The 27419-nt window shown below is 40.1% G+C and overlaps 1 protein-coding gene across 1 annotated transcript in view; it reads left to right on the top strand.

Moving 5' to 3' along the window:
• Window positions 1–27419, top strand: part of MYOCD (myocardin) — a 140631-nt gene that overhangs the window by 101198 nt on the left and 12014 nt on the right. Inside the window, 2 exon segments of the mRNA XM_030207977.1 lie at window positions 7598–8554; window positions 27260–27403. Of these exon segments, the coding sequence (XP_030063837.1) occupies window positions 7598–8554; window positions 27260–27403 (1101 nt within the window).

The raw sequence follows: 27419 nt of genomic DNA, 5'->3' as shown, positions 1-27419 counted from the left end.
AAAATGTTTTGCTGACCCCAACCCACATCAGGCTCCAAATCAAAAGACAAACTAGAAGATGACTCCCACACACCCCCACAGGTCCCTCCTCAATATCCCTGTGCTTGCACTGCTCAGCATCCAAATGTTTAACTTCTCAACACAAATTGCACTAGATTCTGTAAATGGCGCCCCCCCCCCAAAAAAAAAAAATGAGCACTGATTGCTATTCTATAAACAGCGCTCTGAGTTGGGCACCATTTATAGAATAGTGTGTAGCACTGGGATCCACACCCTACTTTGGGCATGAGGATTTACACCAACTGAAACCAGTGAGCACATTACCATTACTGAACCTGCTCCCCCGGATGAGCTACACCACTGAAACCTGGTATAAATCTTTGCATGTAAATTAGGCACAGATCCTCTGAATTCTGTTATACTGTGCGCATCTTAAGTGAACATTCCTGACCTACCCATGCTCCTTCCATGGCCACACCCCCTATTCAGTTGCATGCTGAAAGATTGTTGGATTATTTGTAGTAAATAATTCGCAGATTTTATACACACAGCTTCAGCTTTAGAAATGTAATTTCTTTTCTCATCTCTCTCACATACCCCCCAGAATAATTCACTGCTGAGTCACTTTAAAGTTGAAGTAACAAAACATCTGTTTACTCACAGTTTGTAGTTAGATTATATTCAGACAGGCTATATATACATAATACTATACATTTGGATTATCAGCTCTTTCCATGTGCTTAGATGGTAATGGATGCTCACACCATAGATCCTCAGCTTAGGAGAGATCATGAGCTCCATGTGCAGTGCCTAACCACACCCACAGGAAGTTGCATGGCTGTGACCTCTCTAGGAAATTCACATCAGAGGTCACAGAGTAATCACAGAGAAAAAACATTGCTGACAGACAATGCATGTAAAATACAATACATTATTCCAACAAACCCCTTCTCATGCATAACTGTCATGCAATTATTAATTCATACAAAGTCCAAGCTTTATTCGCAGATTCTCAAAACGTTCTCTGGGTAACGGTTTGTTCATGATGTCAGCTGTCATCTCACTGGTGTGACAATAGTCTAGGCTGATGACCCCTTCTTTTGCCAGCTCTTGCACGTTGTGGTATTTCGTTGCGATGTGCTTGGTGCGTGGCTGAACCTTGTCATTCTGTGACAGTCTGATGCAGCTCTGATTATCTTCCATTATCTGGATTGGTCTCTGTTCAGCTATTCCAAATCCAGCAAAAGTTTTTCAATCCACATCAGTTCTCTGCATGCTTCTGATACAGCCACATATTCAGCTTCTGTAGAAGACAGACTCACAATACTTTGTTTATGACTGGCCCATGAAATTTGTACATTTCCATACATAAAAACATATCCACTTGTGGATTTATAATCAGAATGATCCCCTGCCCAATCTGAATCACAGTAACATATTAGTTTTGGATTACTATTGGCTGAAATCTTTAATTTACAATCAATGGTACCTTTTAAATACCTTACCATCCTTTTACTGCAGTCCAATCTGATTTGGTAGGTGAGCTGACCCTTCTGCTCAAAATTCCTACTGCATTTGCTATATCAGCCCTGTATGTGGTAGTCAGATATAAAAGCTTACCTATGGCTGATCTATATTGGATGTTATCTGGTAAAGGTTCTCTTACTGTTTATCCTTCAGAAATCAGTGATCATGGGAGTGCTTACAACTTGGGCATCTTGCATACCTAAACTTTCAATAAGCTCATTTATTTTCTGCTTCTGGCTTAGAAGATAAGAACCATCATTTTGTTTCTCAATTTCTATACCAAGATAGTATGACACATTACCAAGTTCTTTTATCTCAACATTCAGGTTTAAATATTTTACAATGTCCTTGTACTCTTGCTCACTTTCGCTTGCAATGAGCAGATCATCAACAAAAGCTAAAATGTATGCATATTGTCCATTTCTGCACCTAGTGTACAAGCATTTATCTGCTTCACCTTGCTTAAATCCTAATTTGTCAATATTTCATGCAATTTGTCATTCCAACATTTTTGCACTTTGCTTTAATCCATAAAGACCTTTGTTTAATTTACATACTAGCTGTCTTTGTTTTGTATTTATGAAACCTGTTGGCTGTTCCATGTACAAGTCTTCAGTTATATCTCCATGAAGAAATGCTGTTTTCACATCAATGTGGTTGACTTGCATGCCTTTTGAGACTGCAATGCTCAGAAGTGTTCTAATTGTCGTGTGTTTCACTACAGGTGCAAACACTTCATCAAAATCTTCTCCATATTTTTGAAGATATCCCTTTGCGACTAATCTGGCTTTATACCTTTCCATTTTTCCTTGTGCATTCCTTTTTAACTTGAATACCCATTTGCATCCTATAGCTTTCTTGCCAGGAGGTAATTTTGTAAGAATCCAAGTCTTATTTTTATTCAATGCATCAATTTCTTCTTGTGCAGCTTTACGCCATTCAGCAGCTTCTTCTGCTGGCATTTTCTCAATCTCATCCCATGTTAAGGGCTCTTGAGCTTCTGCTGACTTTGTTAGGTAAGACAGTCTTGGGGGTGGAACACCTTTGTTTTCCCTGGATGAGCGTCTGACAACAGGTTGGTCCGACCTTTCCGCATCCTCTAAATCTGAGAGTCCTTCTCCAATTGATTCCCCTTCTCCAACTGTACTGTCTCCTGCAATGATCCTTTCTGTGTCTGCTTCCTCTGCCTGTTCCTCATTAGATACAGATGAGTTGCTTTCAGACATCTGCCTTGGTATGGCATTTATATACACTGGCATGTCTATTATGGTTCTAGTTTCATATTCTGGATTGATAAGGCTCATCTGGGATAATCCAGCCTTTATCAACCCTTTTGTTTTCATCAAAATATGTAACATGTCTTATGCCAACAATGCCAGTTTTCAGATTCAAAATTCTATATCCTTTGTGTCCTGGAGCATAGCCAACTAAAATGCCCCTTTCTGTTGTGGAATTCAGCTTATGCCTTCTTTGCTTTGGTACATGAGCATATGCTGTACTTCCAAATGTTCTTATGTGTGACAGGTTTGGCTTCCTACCATGCCATGTCTCATGTGGTGTGCGCTCAGCGCCTTTAGTTGGCATTCTGTTTTGTAGGTACACTGCTGTGAGAATGGCTTCCCCCCATAGTCTTTTAGGGAGATTGCTATCTGACAGCATACATCTGGTCATTTCCACAAGTGACCTAAATTTTCTCTCTGCAACAGAATTTTGCTCTGGTGTATAAGCTACTGTTGTGATATGCTGAATGCCTTCTTGTTCTAGAAATGTGCACATGCTTTGTGAAGTGAACTCACCACCATTGTCGGTCTGAAGAACCTTTGGTTTTCTTTCAAATTTATTGCTCACCATGGCTACGTATTTCTTCAGCATGTCTGTGACTTGACTTTTTTCTTTCAGCAAATAGGCCACACAATATCTAGAGAAATATCCAAGAATATTAGCACAAATCTGTTATTCCCAATGATGGGATATTAAACGGTCCACATAAGTCACTGTGTATTAAGTCCAGTACTTTATTACTCCTATTTCCTGTGTATGCAGGAAATGAGGGTCTTACTCCTTTTTGAGTAACACAGTCTATGCATTTCTCCATTTTACCAGCATCTGCACTTATCTGAATGCCTGTGGCAAGTTGCTTACTGTAAAGATCCTGGATCACCTTAAAATCACGATGTCCCAGGCGGCGGTGCCAGATTTCCAGACTACATTACCATCATTCTTCCTTACTTGCGCCAGATGTGAGGCTTCACCTGAAATGCTCAGTTTATAAACATCATTATGCATAAAAGCTTCAGCATACACTTCATCATTTTTAGAGATTGTGCACTTACTGTTTTCAAAATGAATCGCAAATCCCTTCTTATCTAATGTAGATACACTAAGCATATTGCAAACTGCTTGGGGAATATACAAGACATCACTTACAGGAATTTCTTTAACTTCATTAGACACTTTGCATTTTAAGAATCCAATGCCTTTTGCTTGGATCTGAGTAGTCCCTGCATTTGCAGTATGAAGAACGCCTTCTTCTGGACTCATTTCCTGAAAGAAATCCTTACAATTGGTTAAATGGCATGTGCTCCCCGAATCCAAAATCCAAGTACTTTCATTTGAATTATTATTTACCATAGTCAAAGATTTTTCTACCATTAGAAAGCCCTTATGTTTATCATTGTCTTTCATACATTTTCTGCTTGGAAAGTTCTTTTGTTCCATTGGCTTAGGTGAGCTAGAGGGGGTGTTTTGTGTTTCCTTACACCATTTAGATACATGTCCCTCCTTTCCACATGAATAGCAAATCAGCTTGCCCTTGGGTGGAGTTTTCCCATAGCTCCGCCTTCCTCTGTTCTTTGCCAAGAAATTTGTTTCATTTCTCTCTGACTTGCTTTGAGAACACATCTCCTCAGAATCATTAATTATGCATTCCTGCCTCAGTTTTGATGCTGCCTGTTCAAAAGATTGCCCTTCAATGGCTTCATTTACAGACCTAGTGAGGTAAAAAGAAATGCTCTTTTCAATGCATCACACATGGGAATTCCAGAAAGTTCTAACTTTTGAAATGAAGACATAAGATGCATAATGTGATCATTACATTTACTTTTATCCCTTAATTTGGTCTCATTTAACTCTGCTAACCAAATTGGTTGCTGTTTTGCATATGTAGTTGCATACATAGTTCTCAGTTTATATAAAATTTCGTTTGCTGTATCTTTTGCTTCCAGCAGTATGGCTTGTTTCTCTGAGAGAGCTTCCAAAAACATGCTCTTCACATAATAGTTTGCATTGTCCCATTCAGCCATATTTTCAGCTGTTCTGTTTTGGTCTAAACATATACTTAATTTCTTTGCTTGAAGGAGACATCTGAATCTTAGCTTCCATTGCTGATAATTATATTCAGTTAATTTAGGCACCTTGAGAGAGTAGAAAATGGTGAATTTCCTCCCTCAGCCATTTCTTAGCCTTCTGTCTGCTGTTTAGTGTGTGGGGGGAGAGAGAGACAGACTGAATCTTTCTTTTAAAACTTAAGAGAAAAATTTGGCTTTTTCACTGCCTGGTAATATTTCTCCCTTTTTCAATTCCTGGGCTGGGCCCATACCCTTTTGTTGGATTATTTGTAGTAAATAATTAGCAGATTTTATACACACAGCTTCAGCTTTAGAAATGTTAATTTCTTTTCTTCATCTCTCTCACATACACCCCAGAATAATTCACTGCTGAGTCACTTTAAAGTTGAAGTAACAAAACATCTGTTTACTCACAGTTTGTAGTTAGATTATATTCAGACAGGCTTATATATACATAATACTATACATTTGGATTATCAGCTCTTTCCATGTGCTTAGATGGTAATGGATGCTCACACCATAGATCCTCAGCTTAGGAGAGATCATGAGTTCCATGTGCAGTGCCTAACCACACCCACAGGAAGTTGCATGGCTGTGACCTCTCTAGGAAATTCACATCAGAGGTCACAGAGTAATCACAGAGAAAAAACATTGCTGACAGACAATGCATGTAAAATACAATACATTATTCCAACAAGATTTACACGTGCATCATTGTAGCACCTAGCAAGATGCGTGCGTAAATCCAAATTGTGCTAATTAGCGCCAATAATTGATAGTACCCAATTATTGGCACTAATTGGATTTTTACTCTAATTGCGTGCATAAATTGCGCAAGTAACTTTGAACACCATATATAGAATCCAGGGATCAACATGTAAACTTTTGACTGCTTACACAAACTCTTCCCATCCTTGCTCTTCTCTCTTGTCCCCATCTCTCCCGTTGGCACTGCTCAAAAACACTTTATTAGCAGAATCAAAACACTGACTCATTGAGGACTCAGGATTCAAATCAGCAGCCAAGTCATCCACCTGAACCCAAGTGCTTCCCACCGTCACTGTCTTCTGACCGGACCGAGCACCAGATCCAGTTCTAGTAGGCTTAGCCAATTTCTTTGTAAGCAGATTAATGGATTTTGATGACTATCCCACACCACCCTTCCCATCTCATCTTGCCCCCTTTGACCCAAGAATTTCCCCAAACGCCCTTATTCTTCCACTACCCAGCTCAAGGCCCCACACCCTCTTCCACCAAGCCCCTAGATTTCTTTGCCCCCCTCTTACCAATCCCTGACAAATCCTTTGCTCCACACTCAGACTGAATCCACCCATAATTTGGACCCATAATTTAACATCACCAAAATCCTCTCTCCCCCAAAACAACAAAAAACCCCAGAAACTATACCAACCCACCCTAATCATCCACCCCACAGAAAACCTCACTACAACCACCACCCAAATTACCAGAATCACTAGTTCTCACTCACCAAGTTAAACAAATAAAACAGTAAACATATATATTGTCCACATTCAAAGAAAGACATATGATTCCCCAACTTCAAAGAGACAGGCACTAAGACCCTACAAACACCAAGTGAAGAAAAACTCCCTACCCCAGCTACAAAATACAGGATGATGCAAACTCAGCCTGATACAAACCAAGCCCCAGCAGCTGCAGCCACCCCTCAGAAAAAAACACAACAACCAAGCTTCCTCCCCCACCCCCCTCCCACACACACAAAAAAAAGCCACTTTTCTGCAGCTGGCACAACACAGCCCATTGATACTGCACAACTGAAACCTTGCACAAACAAATAAAAACAACCCCATGGTAAGTGAAACCACTCACAAAACCACCTGCCCAACACCACGCAATAGCCACTGGCTGAGAGGAATGGGGAACTTCCTCATTCCTGCCCTAAGTCTTCCCTGTCTCCCATATGTGAGCCATTAACAGCAAGGGTGGGGGGGTTGGGGTTCCGTTCAGCTCCATTATTCAGCCCCCAATGATGTCCAGGTCTTCCATATGTGTGTCCGACATCCAATTATTCCATTGGTTACTTTCTTGACACAAATAAATTTGAATTGTAATGAACCCATGCCCGCCACTCCAAGCCATCAGTTACAATTTTTAAAATTTGTTTGGTTTAGGATTTTTTTCCATAATATTTATTTCAAGAATATGATATAGATAGTCTGAACAGCTATATATGTGAAAAAGAAACATTTATAGGGCATTAAGACCTTGTGTTTCAACCAATCAAATTAATGATCTTTGTTTACAATTAAGCAATGAATTATTGCAGGGTTGACAATGTATCAGGATGTAAACATAATGATTGTAACTCCATGACAAGCTGGTATCCAGTGTACACCCTGAAGCATCTTATTGGGATTCTGAAATATTACTTAAAATTAAAAAGTAATAGTTTTATGTATTGTTTTATTCTTGAATCCTAATGCATTTTTCATAGATACAGAGCAATACAATATATTTGTATGATGAAGCACTGAAAAGGGAGGAAAGAATGATGCAGAAGGCTGTGAATGGCAAGTCTCTGATAAGAGCCAGATGGAAAAAGAGTCAGGACAGAGGCTATATATGGCACCTCTGTGATGAGGGCCAGATGGGAAGTCATAGATGAAAGACCTTACAGAAGAGAGTAAACAAAGCAAAGCTATGTTTACAGTGTTTTAATTGCTTCACTGTTTAATTTTTAGGTTTCAGAGTTGAGACAGCAACTGAGAATAAGAGGTCTACCCGTGTCTGGCACAAAAACAGCTTTAATGGAACGTCTACGTTCATTCCAGGACTGCAGCAGCAGCAGCAACAATGCAGTACCAGCTTTCGGAGAAATAACTACAGTCACCTTTCCAGTCACGCCAAGCAACACTCTGTCTAGTTATCAGTCACCATCCTCATCAAGTGTGCTCTCCAATGGTTTCTATCAGTTTGGAAGCACTAGCTCCACCCCACCTATTTCTCCAGCATCTTCAGACCTCTCGGTGAGTGGTTCTCTGCCTGATACTTTCAGTGATGGACCAATGTCTTCTCCCCAGTTTGGCCTCCAGCCTTCTCCTGCATACCTCAGTGCAGATGACAGCTTAATGGGAAGCATGAATGGGGGAAGTTTCCAATCAGATCTTGAGTGCATTGATGCTGAGAAAGATAAGATGCTGGTAGAGAAGCAAAAGGTTATTAATGAACTGACTTGGAAGCTTCAGCAAGAACAGAGGCAGGTAGAAGAGCTGAAGATGCAACTACAGAAGCGGAAAAGAACCAGCTGCCCTGAGGACAAGCATCTGGCTTTCTTTGGAGTTCCCATTAAACAGGAGAATGCAGTGTCCAGCTGCCCATTTGCATCAAAGCACATGCCAATTAAACCAGGAAATAGCAACTCTACAGAAAAAATAAACTCATGTGGGGCATCACTGGTCCCTCAAAAGGCTAACAGCCATTGTATAGAGTCAGCAGGTCAAAATCCTATTATATCTTCTACGTTTCTTAGTCCTCAGTGCTCTCCTCAGCACTCTCCACTTGAAACTGCAAGTAGCCCCCAGCACATCAGCCTGCCTCCTTCGCCCAATCATCCTTATCTTCTGTCAGTGTCTCCAGGATCTCAAGGAGATGGCTACAGTGTTTCCTCACACACCAACAGCAGACTTCACACAGCACAGGTAAAAGTGAAAAGAGGCAGCACCTCTGAGGGACTAGATATCATGTGTGAATGCCTATTTTCATGCACTTGCATGACAAGAATAATTTCAAAGCTAATTACTTGGGTAAATAATTGTTTACGCAGGTAAAACGACCCAACTGAAAATTACTCTCTTCAAGTCTGGCAAAAAATATGCACATGAGTTTCTACGCGCACATATATTTAGCCGTGGGAAAAAGAGGCATTTCCATGGGCATGGAGAAAGACAGTGTGGGGTTGGTTCTATTAGTGGGCACTTCCAATTAGGTGCCCCAGTAACCCATAGTGACAGCTTATTCTATTATGGCACCTGGGTATCCAGATTCCCTTATAGAATACTAGTGTAACCAGGTATCAGCATGCCTTTAGATTTAATCGCCCACAGTTATACCAGCCATAGACCTGGGATAACTGCACATGCCACACCAAAAAAGAGAAGAACAAACCTCCACAATACTTAGCACAAACAAAAAAAACAGTGGCGATGACCAGTGACCAGTCATGCAGAACTGATTTTATTAGCTTCAAAGGTGACTCGACATGGGCCATGTTTCAGCTATATGGCCTGCATCAGGTGTATGAAATCATCTAGAATTATGCTATTAACAACCGTAGTACACCGGTAAATGCAAATATACTGAATATGTAATGAATGCTTAACAATTCAAAAGTCAATGATCTCAAAGGTCAACTGCACTCTGCATCCGCGTGATCACTTATAGCGAAAATTGAAACCAAAAGGAGGCTATATAGCCAAAACATGACCCGTGTCAAGTCATTGCTGAAGCTAATAAAGTCAACTCTGCACGACTGGTCACTGGTCATCTCCACTGGTTATTTTTTTCTTGTCTGTTGCCCACATGCGACAAGGAAGTGTGTAACTTGCATTTAAAAATCAAATTTCTGAAGTCGTGCAAAAAGATTTCTTGGATTTTTCTTCACTTCACACCTTACTCCACGAATTCGTTATATCGCGACTTGATTAATACAATTTATGCGGGTCTACCCCAGTCTCAACTCCATCGTTTCTGCAAAACTTAGCTGTCCATCTATTGTTCAAGGCTCGGCGATTTGACTCTGTTACTCCGCTGTTAGCAAAAGTGCACTGAGTCCCCCCTTTTTTTACCATGTACAATTTTAAAGTCTTCCTCCTTCTCACTCATAAAACTCTCCACACCAACAATCCCCCTTACCTTGCATCCCTCCTCATCCCTTACACGCCCTCCTGCACCCTTTGCCCCTTGGATGCTAATCGTTTAGTAGTCCCGGCCCCCAAACAAGCGCACTACGAGTCGACCTGTCACTCTATATTCTTTTTCTTAGCGGCATAGTCTACCTTCTGACGTTAGGTCTAAGCAATCTTTGGCCAAAATTTAAGACCCAAGTTAAAATCCTTTTTCTTTCATGCTGCATTTGGTTTTCTCTCTCCCTAGGTGTAGATTCTAAGACACAGTAGTTTTACTTTTTCTCACCCTTCCCCGCTACCCTCTCTCTTTCCCTTTTAAGTATGATTGGTTTTATTCTTTCTAAATTTTGTTTGGAGTTTCCTTTCTGTGCTTGTATTTTGTATTTTAAACTGTATACCGCCTTGACCTTCTATAGGAGAAGGGAGTTTATCAAAACTCTAGCATAACTTTTTGTGTTAAGCAGCAGCACCTCCCATGCCCCACCCATGTGAACAGTTCCCTCCCCCTTATACATTTATGCACAATGCCATTTATGCATGCCCTTATAAAACAGCACTTAGGTGTTTTGTTGCCACGAGAGCTCATAATTATACATTTGCCCACAAAAGTGCCAGTATTCTGTGCACTTGTGCTTAAGTGGCACGTGAATGCGAGTGCCCAGTTCCGGAATTGCCTTTCCGTACATGCAATTTTTCACGTGGCTGTATGTCCTCCTGCCCTTCCACCGCCCACACACATAATGGGTGCAAAGTACATGGAAGCTTTCAACATGCACTTTGCACTTGATAATTTTGAAAGAGAAGTAACACGGATAGTTTGATTTGAATATCTGTGTAAAGCATGTGCATTAAACCATGGGGGGGTATTTTGGGGCCGATATGCAGCTGGTGGCGGGCAGTGCAGCTAAAGCCCACTGCCGGCGCTGAACCTAGAAATTCAATGCCATGCCGTATCTGGCAATCAGCGTTGAATTTTGGGGTTCATTTTTGGTCGCCAGAACTTAACCAGTTAAGCCAATATTCAGCACTAACCGATTAAGTTCCCAGCAGTTAAAGATAGGACTGCTGTTTACGCAGTCCTATCTAACTGCTAAACCCAGCGCTGAATGTCAGTGCTAACTGGCTATATCGAATGATATAGCCGATTAGCCGCTATGGAGAAGATTCTAACTATGGCACCTAAAAAATCCATGTGGAAAACATTGCCGACTAAGCATATTCTATAAGCGGCACTTAGATTTAGGTGCGGTATATAGAATACGCTTAGTTGATATCCCAGCACCTAAAACTACGTACCTCCATTTACACCAATGAAAACATGGCGTAAATCCCGGCGCACATATTTATTTATTTATTTATTGCACTTGTATCCCACATTTTCCCACCTATTTGCAGGCTCAATGTGGCTTACAAAGACCTGTTATGGCATCGCCATTCCAGAGTAAAAGATACAATTGGTGTTACAAAGAGATCAAGGATGACAAAAAAGAACAAAGAAGACATTCAGAATAAGGGTGGCGTGGTGATGTGTTATAGTTAAGCTATGGATTCTCGTGGTAGGCTTTGTTGAAGAGAGAGGTTTTCAGAGATTTGCGAAAGTTAGTTATTTCGTTAATTGTTTTCAAGTTAGTTGGTAGTGCATTCCACAGCTGCGTGCTCATATAGGAAAAGCTGGTCGCATGTGTTAGTCTGTATTTTAATCCTTTACAGCTGGGGAAGTGTAGATTAAGAAATGTGCGGGCAGATCTTTTAGCATTTCTGGGTGGCAGGTCCACGAGGTCTAGCATGTAGGTCGGGGCATCTCCTTAAATGATTTTATGAACAATCGGGCAGATCTTGAACGCGATACATTCTTTGAGTGGGAGCCAGTGTAATTTCTCTCTTAGGGGTTTTGCACTTTCATATTTTGTTTTTCCAAATATGAGTCTGGCTGCGGTATTCTGGGCTGTTTGAAGTTTCTTGATGGTCTGTTCTTTACATCCAGCGTAGAGTGCATTGCAATAGTCCAGGTGACTTAATACCATTGACTGTACTAGGTTACGAAAAATGACCCTTGGGAAGAAAGGTTTTACTCTTTTGAGTTTCCACACATTTACACACATTGGGCCATATTCTATAACTATGAGCGTAAATTTCAGAACACGCATGGAATGCTCTTTTTTCCCAACGCTAACCACACCCCGTTTTGCCTGTGCATGCTAGAAGTAGGTGCACTGCTTTACAGAATACACTTAGTGAGCTCTGCATGTAAATTCTAATTATTACCAATTAGTGCTCATTATTGCTTATGTGCTGTTATCAACGCTAATTAGCTTGTTAAGCCAATTAAGTTACATGCATTGTTATAGAATACACCTGGATTTCAGTGCAGATCTCTAGGTGCACTGTATAGAATCTGGGGGTATGCGCTAACCGCGAATCTTCAGCTGAGATAACCAGCTATCTCCCGCTGAATATTTGTAGTTAGCCAGTTAAACGTAATTTAAGCAATCAGCGGCCGTTGCTGACCGTTTAAATAGCACTGAATATTGGGAAGGAGAGAGAGTCTATGTGGTCTGTTTGAAAATTGTCTCCCAGATAGCAAAGGCGGTGGTTATTATTTCTATACTTTTTTCTCAGTGATCATGAATTGCTTGATTCATTCATTCATATACCTTAAATTGGTGGAGTTAACTTCCCCTGGCAGTATCGACCTGTTAACATATGAACCGATGCTCCCAGGCAGCCACATAAGAACATAAAAAAAGCCTGCTGAGTCGGACCAAGTTCCATCGAGCCCTGTATCCTCGCTGCAAGAGTGGCCAATCTCAAGTGCACAGTATGTTTTAAATAAATACATTCCAGAAAGGTGACTGATTTCTCTCTCTTACTCGTAGCTTATTCCCAGGAATGAACAATAGGCTCTCCTAACTCTATCTAGCTAATAATTCTTTTATTGATATTTGCTCCAGGAATTTGTCCAAACCTCTTTTGAACCCCCACTACGTTAGTTGCTTTAACCATATCCTCCAGCAACAAATTCCTCAGCTTATGTGCTGCGTGAAAAAAAAAATCTCAGATTTGTTTTCAATCTGCCGGTCATTAGACTTATAAAGATTCCTCTTGTTTTTGTGTTGTTTAATAGGTTAAACAATCGTCCTGTGTTTAAGCATTCCACCCGCTCCTGATTTTATATATTTTTCCATCTTGGTTGCCTTTTCTCCATGCTGAAGAGCCTTAACATGTTAAGCCTATTGCACTAGGGACCTACATAGAGACATAATGATATTCTCAGTTTTGTAATTCATTCCTGTTTGAATAATCGGTATCATGCTATCTGCTATTTCACCTTATTGTCCACCATGATGCCAAAATCTTTTTCTTGGGTTATAACTACAAACACAGAATCCAGAATTTGTACCTGTAGTTGGAATGATTTTTTTTAAATGTGCATCACCTTGCAGTTGTCCACATTACATTTCATCTGTCATTTAGATGCTCCATTCCCTCATGTTACAAGTTAAACATTACCTATATTCCAAAGCGAGGATGAACTAATCCAGCTGACTACAAATATCAAATACAATCCTCAATAAATATTCAAGTCTGTGAAGTAAATCTATAGATTTAAACAAAGTGAAAAGTGGGTGGAAAAAGCCTCAAGGAGCTCCAGGTAGAACACCTTCGAAGCTAATAACGCTTCATCATTGGCAAAAAAAAAACCACACATACTACAATTTACATAAGTGCAAAAGTATCACCTTTCACTTCTTATAATATTTTTTAAGAAAGTGAAATACACTTATCTAGCCTTCTCCAACAGAACAAAGCAGTCCCCAGACCAACGTTGGCCAGCATTTCACATTGCTGTATCAATGTCGGGACTTCTACAAATAAAGAGAAAGGCATAATAAATGTGAAGAACAAAAAATATACACAGACTTCAAATAACAGAATACATGCGTATTATCTTGCGCCAAAACGCTTAGTGTAAGGCCGAGTCCCAGCAGCTAAGCGTTTTGCCTAACCTGGGAGGGCTTACAATCTTTGCTTAAGTGGATTCAACTGCTCTGAAATTGCAATTGAGTCTATTGAGATCATTGCCAATAAATCATTGTTAGACAGTAGATTACTAGAGAATTTAAAAACAGCAGCAGTTAGACCTCTTTTGAAAAATACAGCTTCTGATCCTAATTTAGTAGAATATTATAAGTCGATTTCTTCTCTGCCCTATCTTGCTAAAATTATTGAAAAGTTAGTTCTGATCAATTGCTACAATTTTTGGAGAAGAACAATGTGCTAAACCTGCATCAGTTTGGTTTTATAAAGAATTCTAATTTCTTTGCTGGATACAGTAAAGACAGGATTTGATAGAGGTAGTCAGTATTTGCTTATCATTTTGAATGTATCAGTGGCATTCAACATAGTTAAATCATCAGATTTTAATAAATCAATTTGAGATCTATTGAGTTGAGCAGTCAAGTGTTAAATTGATTTCAGCCCTTTTTTTTTTTTTTTTTACAAAATAGAAAATTCTGTGTAATGAAGGTTGCAATGAAATCCACTGAGATATGCTGCTATGCGCAGGTTCCGCAAGGAAGTGCTGAATCTGCTGTTTTTATTTAACATCCTTCTGTTGCCCTCTCTGTGGACCTGTTGAATTGCTTTAGACTTAAAATACAAATTATATGCCAATGATATTCAGTTTTTGATTCAGATTGAAAAAGGAGTAGAACCAACTTTTAATAATCTTTCTTTATGCTTGAATGCAATTCAGCAGTGGATGAAAGGTGATCGATTGAAGCTGAACATGAAAAAAAACCACAAATTTTTCTGTTGTCAAGTTATCCTTCTGAGGATATCCCTGAGTGTTTTAAGATGGGTGACGTTTAAATTCCTATCTATTCTCAAAATCTTGGAGTTATATTGGGCTCCTCACTGAGCATGAAATTTAAGGTTCTGAAAATCATTTAAGTAGTGTTTTCTAAATTAAGACAAGTTCATGGACTTAAGAGCTACTTACTACTTCCAACTTCTGAACTGTGATTCAAAGTTTGGTTATTTAATAGGTTATTAGTGGGACCACCAAAGAATATTTTAAGGGTCCTACAGGTTACACATAATTCTGTAGCTACAGTGCTTTCAGGTTGCTCATATTACAATCGTATTTCACCAATATTGCAACAATTGCACTGGCTACCCATTGAACGATGGACTAAGTATAAGGTCTTATTGCTGGTGTTTAAAGCTATTACTAATTCTGTTTTGCCATTAATTCCACCATGTTAAGAAATTATAAACCATCTAGTACTTTGAGATCTTCACAAATTTTGTTAGAAATTTCCTCTTTTCGAGATCTGAGATTGGAAGAATATCACAAAATAACCTTTAGGTTGATTGGTCCATCTTTGTGGAATTATTTACGTGTGTCTTTAAGAGCAACTTAGAGAATGTCTACTTTTAAGAAAGAGCTTGACTTTTTTTGTTTCCACAAATGCATACGACAGAATGAAAGAAGCTTGGGCATCGATTTGTTTTCAAAAAGGCATACCCTAACAATCCAACCTAAATGCCTTTACCTCGCAACATAACAATATAGAAGTTCGTACTGGACATAACCCAACTTTTCCTCCTTATGACCCCCAATGTGTTTATCACACTTGATCATTACTTTACCATAACCCCACTTTGTATTTGTTCATACTGGTATTGGCAATCGCCTCTACTGTACTATGTAAGCCACATTGAGCCTGCAAATAGGTGGGAAAATGTGGGATACAAATGTATCAAATAAATATAAAAAAAAAAAAGCTTTTTTTTAATTTGAAAATGTTGAATATGTTGTTTTTGTGTTATGTTTTTATCTTATATATGATTGAAATGTAGAGGGGGCCAGGGCTTAATCTGTGGGGACCCATGCCCCCGTGTCCCCACCTAGATATGCCCCTGACTGCTCCTGTCTGCCAGCATGGTTTTTGGCAAGATTTTGCCTCCCCAAGCCTGTAATACCAGGCACCTGTACAGAGAACATAATGTCCAGCCAAATATTGGCCATTTAAGAGAAGGAGGGGTGAGGAGCATTTTAGAGACTATGCCAAAAATTATCCTACCAATATATTCAGCCAGTGGTGGTCAGCATTTTTGAAAGCACTGACTGCTGCAGGCTAAATTAGATCAGGACATTCAGTGTCGGGCTTAATCCAAGTACTGGGTCTTCAGATGTGCCAAGAAATTATCCAAGTATCACTGATATTTAGATAACTAACTGGGTATAATTAGGACAACATTTTATGGTGGAACTCATTGCCAGAGAAAGTGGTAAAAGCAGTTAATGTGGTTAGATTTAAAAAAAAAAACCATTTTGGACAAATTTCTGGAGGAGGAAAAGTATATAAATCATTGCTTATCCCTGGGATCAGTAGTATGGAATCTGGCTACTTTTTGGGACTTTACCTGACTGGCTACTGTTGGAAATAGGATACTGGGCTAGATACACCATTGGTCAGACCAGTAAGGCAACTCTTATGTTCTTTTGTTAATGATGCTATTTAAACAGGCTGTTGTGATTGACACTATATTACCGTCTCTATTTCCTCTCTTACTAAGTTTAATAGGCTAATCCTCTAAACTCAGGGAACTATACCTGTGTCTTCAGACTCCCTGTATGACGTCCTTTCTTCCCCAGAGCTACAATTCAGAATCGACTCCCTTTTCCCATCCACCAAATACCTCTCCCACTTCTCTGAAGTACCAGTTAAATAATTAACACTCCCTTCCCTGGACCTGCCAAATACCCTCTTCTTCCCCAATGCCCGAACTGGTGATTAGTACCCCCAGATCTACTGCATACTCCTTTTTTCCCCAATTCTCCTCCCCTCCTTCCCTCCCCAATAACTAGGACACTGGGGAAGAAAAGAGTATGCGGAGGTGATTTTCAATTGGACTCCAAGTAGGTTTAAAGACCAAAAGGGAAATTTCTCAGGATTAAGTGTATTGCCGTTCTAAAATATGAAATATAGGTATACCTTGAAAGGTATACTTTACATTTATTACATGAACTACATATGTAAATCAGCTTTTTATTTATGTAAATAGTGCTTAATCGTTCTAAAATCATCTCCGAAGTGCCTAGAAACAGAGGGAGATTTTGTCACTTACTGAGGGAAAAACAGAAATTACTTTTTTATTTTTTGTATGAGTAGTAGTAAAAGGAAATATCCTAGTTCAGCCCAGCCAGCAGTTTCAAAGATTATCTTCAGCCAAAGCAATGGCTTTACATTTATAAGCTGATGCATTTCTTGATTATTCTTTCAATCTGCCTGAAAAATCACAGATCTACCCAAAAGTACGGACATGTTTAATACATTTTTATTCCCCTGATCAGTAACCTCTTTTTCTTTATTTTGCTCGCTTCTCGGTTTCTTTTATCTGTTTTCTTTATTTTTGCTTTATTCTCGTATTTTCATCTTACTTTCATTTTTAAATATTTTCATTTGTTTTTTTAAATGATTTTCCTTTTCTTTTATATCCACTTCTGATTTCTCTGTTTTCCTCTCTGAAACAATCTGTTTTTCATGCTTTCTTCTAGATGCTGCTTTACTTACTACTTATCATTTCTGTAGCACTACTAGTTCTATGTAGCACTATATACAAATTATAAGGGAAGGGGGATTTGATTGTGGTTACAATCAATGTGGTTTAAATATTAGATGCAGAAATGTTTTGAAGTATATTATTTCAGTACTATGAAATATTAAATATTTTGAGGATTTTTTTTTCTTTTTTGGACTAATGAATGCCTTTTGTTCAGTTTTCAATAAGGCTTTATCTGAGGTCCTTTTCTCCTCTTTCTGATATTTTTCAGTTTAGAGTTGTTGCTGCGCTCAAGTGATTTTCAGTTTATGTGCAAGGTGTTTTGTGATTGTTTTGTGAATAACATTTTTGTTATACCTCTTTTTGGATTTACTGGTGATTTGTAAAATTACCCATTGTTCTGTCCTTACAAAGTATTACTTGGACTAGGCTTGACAGTCAGTTAAACTAGAGTATAAAACATCACTATAAGAAGACTCGGAACTTTTGAACGAAAATCTTCTTTAATGCATTAATTAAACAATGAAAACATAACTTACAGTTCAGATATGCTGGACAACAGTTTTTGCCTTGCAAACTAGGAGTCTGTTCTCAACCAGTTCTCTCTCCATGCAAAAGAGACTGGGAAGTTTCAGTACCCTGAGTAGTAATGCTGTTTATACTTTTACACTGGTGAAATCTTGATGGACACAATGACTTGAAGGGATCATGCAACAAAAATACAACATAAGCCATTTCAATTCATAAAGGAAGCATGCTGCAGACTAATCTTTACAGACCCGATGGGGCGAGAAGGGGGGGCTACTTGCCCAGCATGCTTAGAAAACAAGACAAACCATTAGAAAGAACTCCATAACGCAGGAATCTGGACATGTGCTCTGAAAGAGCCTATTATAGGGAACTACAAGACTACAGGGACTTGCAGTCCTATTATACAACCCCATCATCTACCTCTATGTAAATGGGGACAGACATTCCCCGCCTGGTACTGGTAGATACCACTATTTAATTTTCCAAACTATCAACATTATAAGCATGCAAAGTCCATTAATAAAGCTGGATCTTGAAGGTTGACAACTCCTTGCTTGTCTCAAGTTCTCTTTCGATGAGGTGATTTTTCTCTTGCAGTCTCACAGGAGCTGAAATGAGAGACAGACAACACAAACAACAGAAAAGAGAGAAAAAGTCTCTGAGGCTCTGGGGTGGACAATGGTCCACAGAGTTCATGTCTCTTCATGAAGTAAGAGAAGTACCACTTAAGTGACTGGTCGGAGGAAGGTCTTCACCGTCACTTGCTTCATGGTCTTAATTTCCAGCTTTCAGACTTTTCCCATTTTTACTTGGAAAGGTTTTACTGATGAGCCCCAAAGGCCAACTGTTGCACTGTGCTTGGTTGTCCTTTAGCAGTCATCTTTTTGTAGATTAGTCCTGCCACTTATTTTGATACTGCAGAGAAGGATAGTATGCTCTCTTCCAGTGTTTCCTGAAGATGTCTGTGAGGTTTTGAACCTGCTTCCATTGATGCTTGTAGATGTTGCTACGTTTGAACTCTTCTAGTAGGGTAGGAATGGCATTAGTCTATTGCATCAAAAGCATAGCTGGTGTTAAAATCAGTGATGACTCTGGATCTGAAGACAAAGGTACTAGGGGTCTGGTATTTATGATAGCCGTGACCTCTGCAAGAAAGGTTGTTAGAGCTTCGTATGTTAGTCGAATATTCTCACTTACTGAGAGAGACTTTGTACAGATGTACCAGTGGTGACAAAGGCTGTATCTTTCATCAGCTAACTGATGAAATGAAGATGCAATATGGATAAGGTGCACTATGGTTCTTCCGAGCATTATCCAACTTGAGAAATGAGAGAAACAATGAGCTCCCAAGTTGCTTTCAGGCACAATGTTAGTAGCAAGAATGGTTATCTTTGGACGGATCTCTGTGTCAGTTAGAGTCTATAAGCTCAAAAGAGTTCTTCATAACTGGGGACATGTGGCCAGGCTTTAGAAGGAAATCTGATCCTGATAACCACATGGTTTCCATTAAATGGGATGTTGGCACAGTCTGCTGGATTTTGGTTAGTTGGCACTTAATACCACTGTTCTGGTCATGTTGACTTCCGTATACGCTCAACTCTGTTGCTGATGTACATGTAAAATCTCCTGGTTTGGATATAGATGTAGCCCAGGACAACTCTACTGTCAGTGTAAAAATTAATTGTTTCTATTTGAATGTCCATTTCACTTAGCATCATCTCTGTTATCTCTACTACCAGCACTGCTCCACACAATTATGATTGGGTAGTGGTGCTAACTTGGATTTGCCAAAGATGAATTCCACATGAGAATATGAGATAGCCCTCCTGCAGCTGTAGCTTTCAAGTAGGCCACTGAAGCTATGGCTTTTTCAGAAACATCGACAAGATGCAGATCTCTTTCTGACAGGCAATTCTGAGTTTTGCAGGGATGTAAATGCATGGGATGTGCAGTTGTTAAAGAGTCTTTAGAGAATCTTCCCATTTCTCCCATTCTTATCGCATTTCTGGAGGCCATGTGACATTCCACACATGAGTATTTTGTGAAAGCTCCCTCAGCAGGGATCTTTCTTTAAATGGTTACTGGAGCCACAAACCCCAGTAGATCATACAGACTATTTACTGTGGCAAGACACCTCTGTGTAGATATGGTTTCTCTTGGGTGGAGACTTGAAAGATTAAAATGTCTCTTTTTAGGTTCCAATGTAATCCAAGGCTTCTCTGAAGCAGAGGAGTGTCTGCTCTTAGATCTAAATCCTTTAAGTTTTTGGTATGATCCTCTGCATAAAATGCTCTCATTATTTCTGGACTGTCAGAGGTGATTTTGTGAAGTCTTAGATTGGCCTCTGCCAGCATCACTTGTGTTCTCTTTAACAACCAATGGGTTCACCTATGGTAAGTAAAGACTTAAAACAATCATCAAAGTAAATAAAGCATCTGGCATCCATGCCATACTCTTTCTCCTTCTTGGGCTGACCTTCTAAGCCCATAGGTTGCCACTGCAGGTGATGGACTGTTATCAAAGCAATAGAACATTTGCTGGATATCTGCTGTGATGGGTACCTTTCTGAAGCAAATCAAGATTCCGAATAAGCTGTTGATCATGTCAGGCCCAGAAAGCAGGACATTGTTGAGTGAGATTTCTTGAGATTAAGCACTGTAATCGAACACAATTCTGATCTGGCCTTGTTTTTGTAGGTGATGCACACCAAAGTTACTAACATTTTTCATTGTCTTTTAACGGCAGCTCTGCATGGCCATTATCCAGCATGTTTTGCATGAATGTTATAAAGTGGTATTTATTTTGTCTCTGGTTTCCTTCTTAGAGTCTTCTGCAATGCAGTGAGTTGAGAGAGAGAGCTTTTATTAGGGAGCCATAATCTAGGGATCAAGAATGGTAAAGGAGCTATCCAACTGTTTGACTCATCTTTGGAGTATTTTCTATCCATGATTCTCAAGAACTCTGTCTTCTACTGAAATAATTGGTTTTTCATTATCCTTGGTGACTCGGAACACAAAATTCCAAATTTTCTCCCAAATCTGGTTGCAAGGTGTTCTGACAGATAGTTGAGCCAGAGCCTAGTTCTTCCCAGCTGAAAACCTCCTTTACATGCAGATGGCTACGACAAGGCTTGAACAAGGTGGTGCACCTGTTCTCCAAGACACATGTTTTGCATACATGCACCCTTGGTCTCCTCAGTCTGTTAAGGCAGATGTCACTTGCTATCACTAAGGTGAGTTGGAAGGCATATGGAGCATCAGGTGGACCTGCACGTGACTCATGAACTCTGATCAATGTTGGTACATCTTTTTCCAATAATTGTAAGATTCTCTGCATTTGGGTCCAAAGGTTGCAGATACTCAAATATAGGTTGCAAATGAGAATGGTGTTGCGAAACCTTTGGTGTGGGAATTTCCTCCCTGTTATAAGATATCTGATTATATGCAATGAGAGTTGGTAGATGTGTCTTGTTACTGCCATTCATCACTCCTATTCTGTAGCATAGCTAGGGCGGGGTGGTAGGCGCGGTCTGCTCCGGGTGCCAGCAGCAAGAGGGTGTGTGGAGCAGGTGTGTGGCTGATAGCTCTGTTGGTCCCCTGCCCCGGAACAGGAAGTTGATGTCAGAGGGGGCAGGGGATCAGCAGAGACAATAGCCATGCGCTTGCTCCGTGCACCCCCTTGCTTGAAGAAGGAAGGTGTGCTCCACCTGGGGTTGTGTGCACTGCCTAAGATGTCATATAAGGTAGATACACCACTGCTCCTAACATGTATTCACTTGCTCTTCTCCCTGACCTCTTTGTCATCCCCTGTACAGATCTTGAGGTTGTAGGGATAGCGATCTCCCTGGATGTCAAATAAGCCAAAGAATTCTCTCCTTGCCAGGGATTGGTTACTCTGCTCATCTATGATGACATAACATCTTTACTGCCTTTTGTGATTGCTCTTTTGAGTATTCTTCAATTACACATATCTTGGTGCGTGACCTTCTCCACACACTTGTGTACATTTTGGAGTAACATTCAGTGGTGATGCTTGCTCTGCCTCCTTCTCCTCACTGTAGCTTAACTCTCAGGCTGGGGTTCCTGGAAAAGTAGACTTACTCTTGTCAGGCTGCAAGACACTGTCACACTCCATACATTTGATGGCTGCTTTACAGTCTTTAGCCATAGACTTGGATGAAGAGTAACAAATTCTGTACTTTTTCAACAATTCTTTATATTCTCTCAAGGGTTTCTCCCTAAATCCCCAACAATTCTTGAGAGGATGAGGTTTCTTATGTATAAGACATTGTCGGTCTGGATCATCTACTTTCTCTGTAGTAGGAGGACGATCAGTCAGTGGGTTTGTCGCAGGCGACATATGTATAGCTATAGGCTTCCTGGTGTTGCCGTTCTTCTTGATCGCCTTTTCATTCAGGAAGTAGCCTGTCTTGCTTGGTTTAGATACATTAAACATAAAAATGGGATAATTTCTCCTCTTTGCCAAATCTTAGAGAGAAATGGCCATCGTTAGGCACAAAATATAAAGAGGACAACCAAGGGATGTTCCTCCCTTCACAGTCATAAAGTTTATCCAAGATTTGGCAAGATAGAGAGAAATGGCCATAAACAAGATAGAGAGAAATGGCCATCGTTAGGCACAAAATATAAAGAGGACAACCAAGGGATGTTCCTCCCTTCACAGTCATAAAGTTTATCCATCTTGTTTATGCCCCAAGCTATATCCAAGTAGCACAGTCCTGGGAGGTTTGGATCAGCTTTGATTGTTTCCATTTCCTGGAGATCTCCTAATTCTTGAAACTTGTCATTATCTTTACTTGTAACCTTTTGTAAATAACTTATTCTCTTTATCAGTGCTTTTTGAATAGCTTCTGGGCTGCTATAGTGCTGTACAAGTTTCTCCCAAGACTTTAGGGGGGTCATGCAAATATGCATTCTTTAATCTCTTTACACATTTGGCTGACTCTGTTTCCAACGATTTTATCATCAAATTCATTTCTTGCTTTGGGGGTGAGCTTCATAATTACTATGGCATCCTTAGTAGATTTCCATCCTCTATACTTTTCGGGGCAGTCATTAGACTGGGTAAGGTCCATGTTCACCATCTTTTTGCAAGCCATATATCTTGCTAGATCTTCTCTCTGAAGTTTCTAGTATGATGGCAGTAGGTATCTGTGACTGGCTGGCTGCTGCAATTTGTCTGGAGTCAGGTGTGGAGTGTGGTTGATCAGGTGCTTCTTGCTTATTCGCAGGATACTTAGTTGATGCTCTCCCTGGGTGCAACTTCTGAACCTTTATTTGAGGCCATTTCCTGTGTGGTATCATTGTCTGTGATTGAAATGTAGTGTTTCCCTTGGTGCACTTTCCTGGAGCGAGAGCCAGTGGTAGCACATCTGTATGAATGCGAGCATGTGGATCACTGTGGTGGCAGTTTGCCTCCATGATGTGCTTATCTTAGGCATGCTTCTTTCAGGAAAGCTAGAATCTGATGTGGAGAAACATACTCTCTCTAAATCTGTGCACTTTCATGTCTGTGGTATGAGCCTTCACATAGGCTGCAATTCATTTCTCACTATCTTCTAAGGCAATGTGGCTAAGCTGGCTCTTCCTGCCATCCTGCCTTGTGGCTTCAAGGTGGTGGATTCTTCTTTTTCTTGCTGGAGCACCTCCAAGACAGTGTCCAACTCCTCCTTCCTACATTCAGAGGCAGCAGCAGAAGCATCAGCTGCTACTTTCTTTTCCTCCTCTTCTAGTCTAAGATTTTGTTTCAATTTTTATGGCTGCTTCTTACTGACTATAAACACATGACTTAGCGGCCTTCGCCTTAGCTCAAACCTGGATGGCTACTGAACTAGTTACAGACTGACTGGAATGGCTGGTTCTGTGTGATTTTAGAGATCTGGAATTTCTGGAACTATGCTTAGAGCTTCCAGAGTATTGGGACTCATTCTCCCCTGCAGGATCTTTGTGAGGTTCTATGTCTTTAATTGCCTCTGTCACCATGGCCTGGCATGTGAAATCTGTAGCTTGCTGTCTCTCTCTCTCTCTGGGCCAAACTATCTTCTATGCCTTTCTTGCTTAGGAACTGGAAATTTTCTTCTGACTTTTGCTGGTACTACTTATAGATTGACTCTAATTGCTCTATATGGAGGCTATCAGCTTTGAATTTTTTTGAAACCACACTTATCTCCTGCCCTACTTTGAGCCACAGTCTTTCCAGGAGATGGAGGTACCTGTGTACTTCTGCTTTATAATTTTCTCTGACCTTTTCTGTAAGCTTGTGTGTTCTCTTTAAACTAGTAGGCTGTCTATTCTCACCTATGTTCCTAGCATCATCTACCTTGGCTTGAGCATTTTGTTCAGTCTGCTCAGTTACTTCACTCTCTGACACAATAGAATCTGCCATTGCTTTGCACTGGTGAAAAATAATGTGGTAACCACGTTAGTCCACTTTTAAAGGTAATAAACAGAAATAAAACAAAAACATAGAAAAGAAAACAAGAAACTTTTTTTATTGGACTAACAATACATTTTTTGATTACCTTTCGAAGGTAATCCTTCTTTAGATCATAAATAAGGAAATATTGATAAATATCAGTATATACAAGTGAAGCACAAAAGCATTCCAATGACAGTCTCACAGGAAGAGGGTGGGGTGGGTTAGGTGTGAGACTGTCATTGCTTTTGTGCTTCATTTATATATACTGATATTTATCAACATTTGCTTATTTCTGATCTGAAGAAGGATTACCTTCGAAAGCTAATAAAAAATGTATTATGTATTAATTTTTGTTTCTATGTTTTTGTTTTATTTCTATTTATTACACTGGTAAAAATAAATCCCTTTTCTCACTTTTTTCCTTTGCAGCTAGTATGCCTTGGCTCTCTGCTAATTGATTCTTTGCTGTCAGCTAAAGCAAAATGGGGGAGGTATAGTAGCTGAATCCTTGGTTAACATACACAACCTGGCTTGGTTAATTGTGTATGCAGTTTTGAGCCCTCTGTGCATAGGAAACTGACTCCTAAAAGTCTGAAGCAGCAGGTATGAGGGTTACAGATTTTCTGCTTGTGAATTTTGTTAAGAATTGTTACAGGCTTTGTAATTCTCAGTTATTTACACAGTAACTGTAGCTTGCACTGTGAATAGAACACTGAACTTAACTCTACACAAGTTTTGATTGCACTTAAACTGATTGCATTCCTCTGTCACCACACATTTGATGCTTTGAGTAAATGCAATGAGACTTTATTAAACTAAAGTTCACTGAAGAATCCTAAGATTTCACTTTTCTGTCCTTGAAAAGTATTACTTAGGCTTGACAGTCAGTTAAACCAGAGTATAGAACATCACTATAGAAGACTCAGAACTTTTGAACCAAAATCTTCTTTAATGCAGTAATTAAACAAGGAAAACTTAACTTGCTGTTCAGATGTACTAGGCAAGAGTTTTTGCCTTGCAAATTAGGAGTCTGTTGTCAACCAGCTCTCTCTCCATGCAAAAGAGACTGAGAGATTTCAGCAGTACCCTGAGTAGTAATGTTGTTTGTACTTTCACTGGTGAAATCTTCATATTCACAATGGCCTGAAGGGATCATGCAGCAAAAACACAACATAGGCAGTTTCTGTTAACAGAGGAAACATGCTGCAGCCTAACTTTTACAGACTCGATGGAGAGAGAAGGGTGGCTACTTGCCCAGCATGCTTAGAGAACAAGGCAAACCAATAGTAAGAGCCCCATAAGAAACAAGAAGCTGAACATGTGTTCCGAAAGAGTTGACTTGTAGTCCTATTACACAACTGTACCACCTGCCTCCATGTAAATGGGGGAAGAACATCCATCCCATATGGAATCTAACATCTTGTAGCTCTAATTTGGGTTATTTTTCTCTATGTCCATCACTTTGCACTTGTCTGTATTAAAGTGTATCTGCCTTTTGTATATTCCAAGGTCCTCCTGCAATTTCTCATAATTTGAATTCAATTTAACAACTTTGAATCATTTTGTGTCAATTTGTAAATTTGATCACTCATTCTTCCCATTTTCAGATAAGTTTCACATACGTTAGAGCGATATTCCTAATACAGATCCCTCTGGCACTCCACTATTCACCATCTTTCATCAAGAAAATTAACTTTTTAGCCCAACTCTGTTTTCTATCTTTCAACCAATTTCCAGTGCACAACAGGACATTGCATCCTGTCCCATGACTTTAATTTCCTCGGGAGTTTCTCATGAGAGTCTTTGACAAGAGTTTTCTGAAATATTCATACACTGTATCTACTGGCTCAGGTGGCAGAAAACATGCTGGTACATAGTGCCTATTAATAGATATTAGAGTGTTGTGAAGGATCTTCAGAATTTATGCATCCTGGCTGCTAAACTCAGTTTTTCAGGCAGTCAGGTGCAACTCCTCATTGATCCTTTGGTGTATATATTTTATTTTATTTTTTTAGTAGTTATCAGTGGCATTCCTAGCCTGGAAGGCACCCGGGGTGGATTGCCAATGTGCCCCCCCCCCCCCCCCCCGCCTGCAAAATGACACTTCCCCCCCCCCTCCGGCAAAATGACACCCCCTTCCAGGTGCACGCCGCTGGGGGGGGGTGCCACGGTGCGCGCCTGTGGGCTCCGACTTCGCTAACTTCGCTCGTTCGCTGCAGCTCCCTCTGCCCCGGAACAGGAAGTAACCTGTTCCGGGGCAGAGGGAGCTGCAGCGAACAAGCGAAGTTAGCGAAGTTGGAGCCCACAGGCGCGCGCCGCGGTACCCCCCCAGCAGCGTGCACCTGGGGCGGACCGCCCCCACTGCCCCCCCTTGGTACGCCACTGGTACTTATTTTCTTTGAACCAGTTTTCTACTTTTAGTGCTCAATTCTTCAGCAGTCTCATATTTCACTTCAAAACTCATTTCTTGTTTATCCCAAACTAGTATTAGGCATAATCAGCTACTTAACTGGCAACAAAGTGCAAAACATCAGGAACCTCAACCGACTTGGCCAGGTTTCACGACTTTGTCAGGGCGGAGGTTCTTTTTCACTCTCCTGTTTCCGTCGTCTTGTTTAACAAAATGGCTGCGCCTGGAAGGTTTATGCTAATCCCCGCACTTCCTTAAATAACATTGTCCAGATCTAGGTGATTTATCGGGTACATAGTGCCAGCACCTACTGCCTGAAAAAAAAAATAGCATTTAATATCAATGAAAAGACCTGACTGCACTTCTTACTGCTAAACTCTTCTTCCAATTTAAAAAGATTTTACTGTGTGAAAATAATTTTTAAAACCAACTCACTTTGAGCAAGATCCAATAAACTTGTACCGGAAGTTAAATCCTTCCTGATTTCACTACTGGTTGTATGGTGAAAACGTTCTGCTCAAGTTCTATTCATTCTTTTTGTTTCGCAGAGCACTGTAGTACCAAGTGGGAGCCCTGGCTGCTTTTCATCAAGCCAACCCAGCAGGCAGGCACCCTTCCTCGGTAACCATCCTGAGAATAAACAGAGTCACAGAGATGCCTCCTCGCCAAAGAGTCCAAACATGCATCAAAAGGTGGGTTACATAACAT

Source organism: Microcaecilia unicolor, chromosome 6, assembly GCF_901765095.1.
Source record: "Microcaecilia unicolor chromosome 6, aMicUni1.1, whole genome shotgun sequence".
NCBI classification, from domain to species: Eukaryota; Metazoa; Chordata; class Amphibia; order Gymnophiona; family Siphonopidae; genus Microcaecilia; species Microcaecilia unicolor.
Note: the sequence above shows the minus strand (reverse complement) of the source record. Positions and strands in the feature narration are given on the sequence as shown.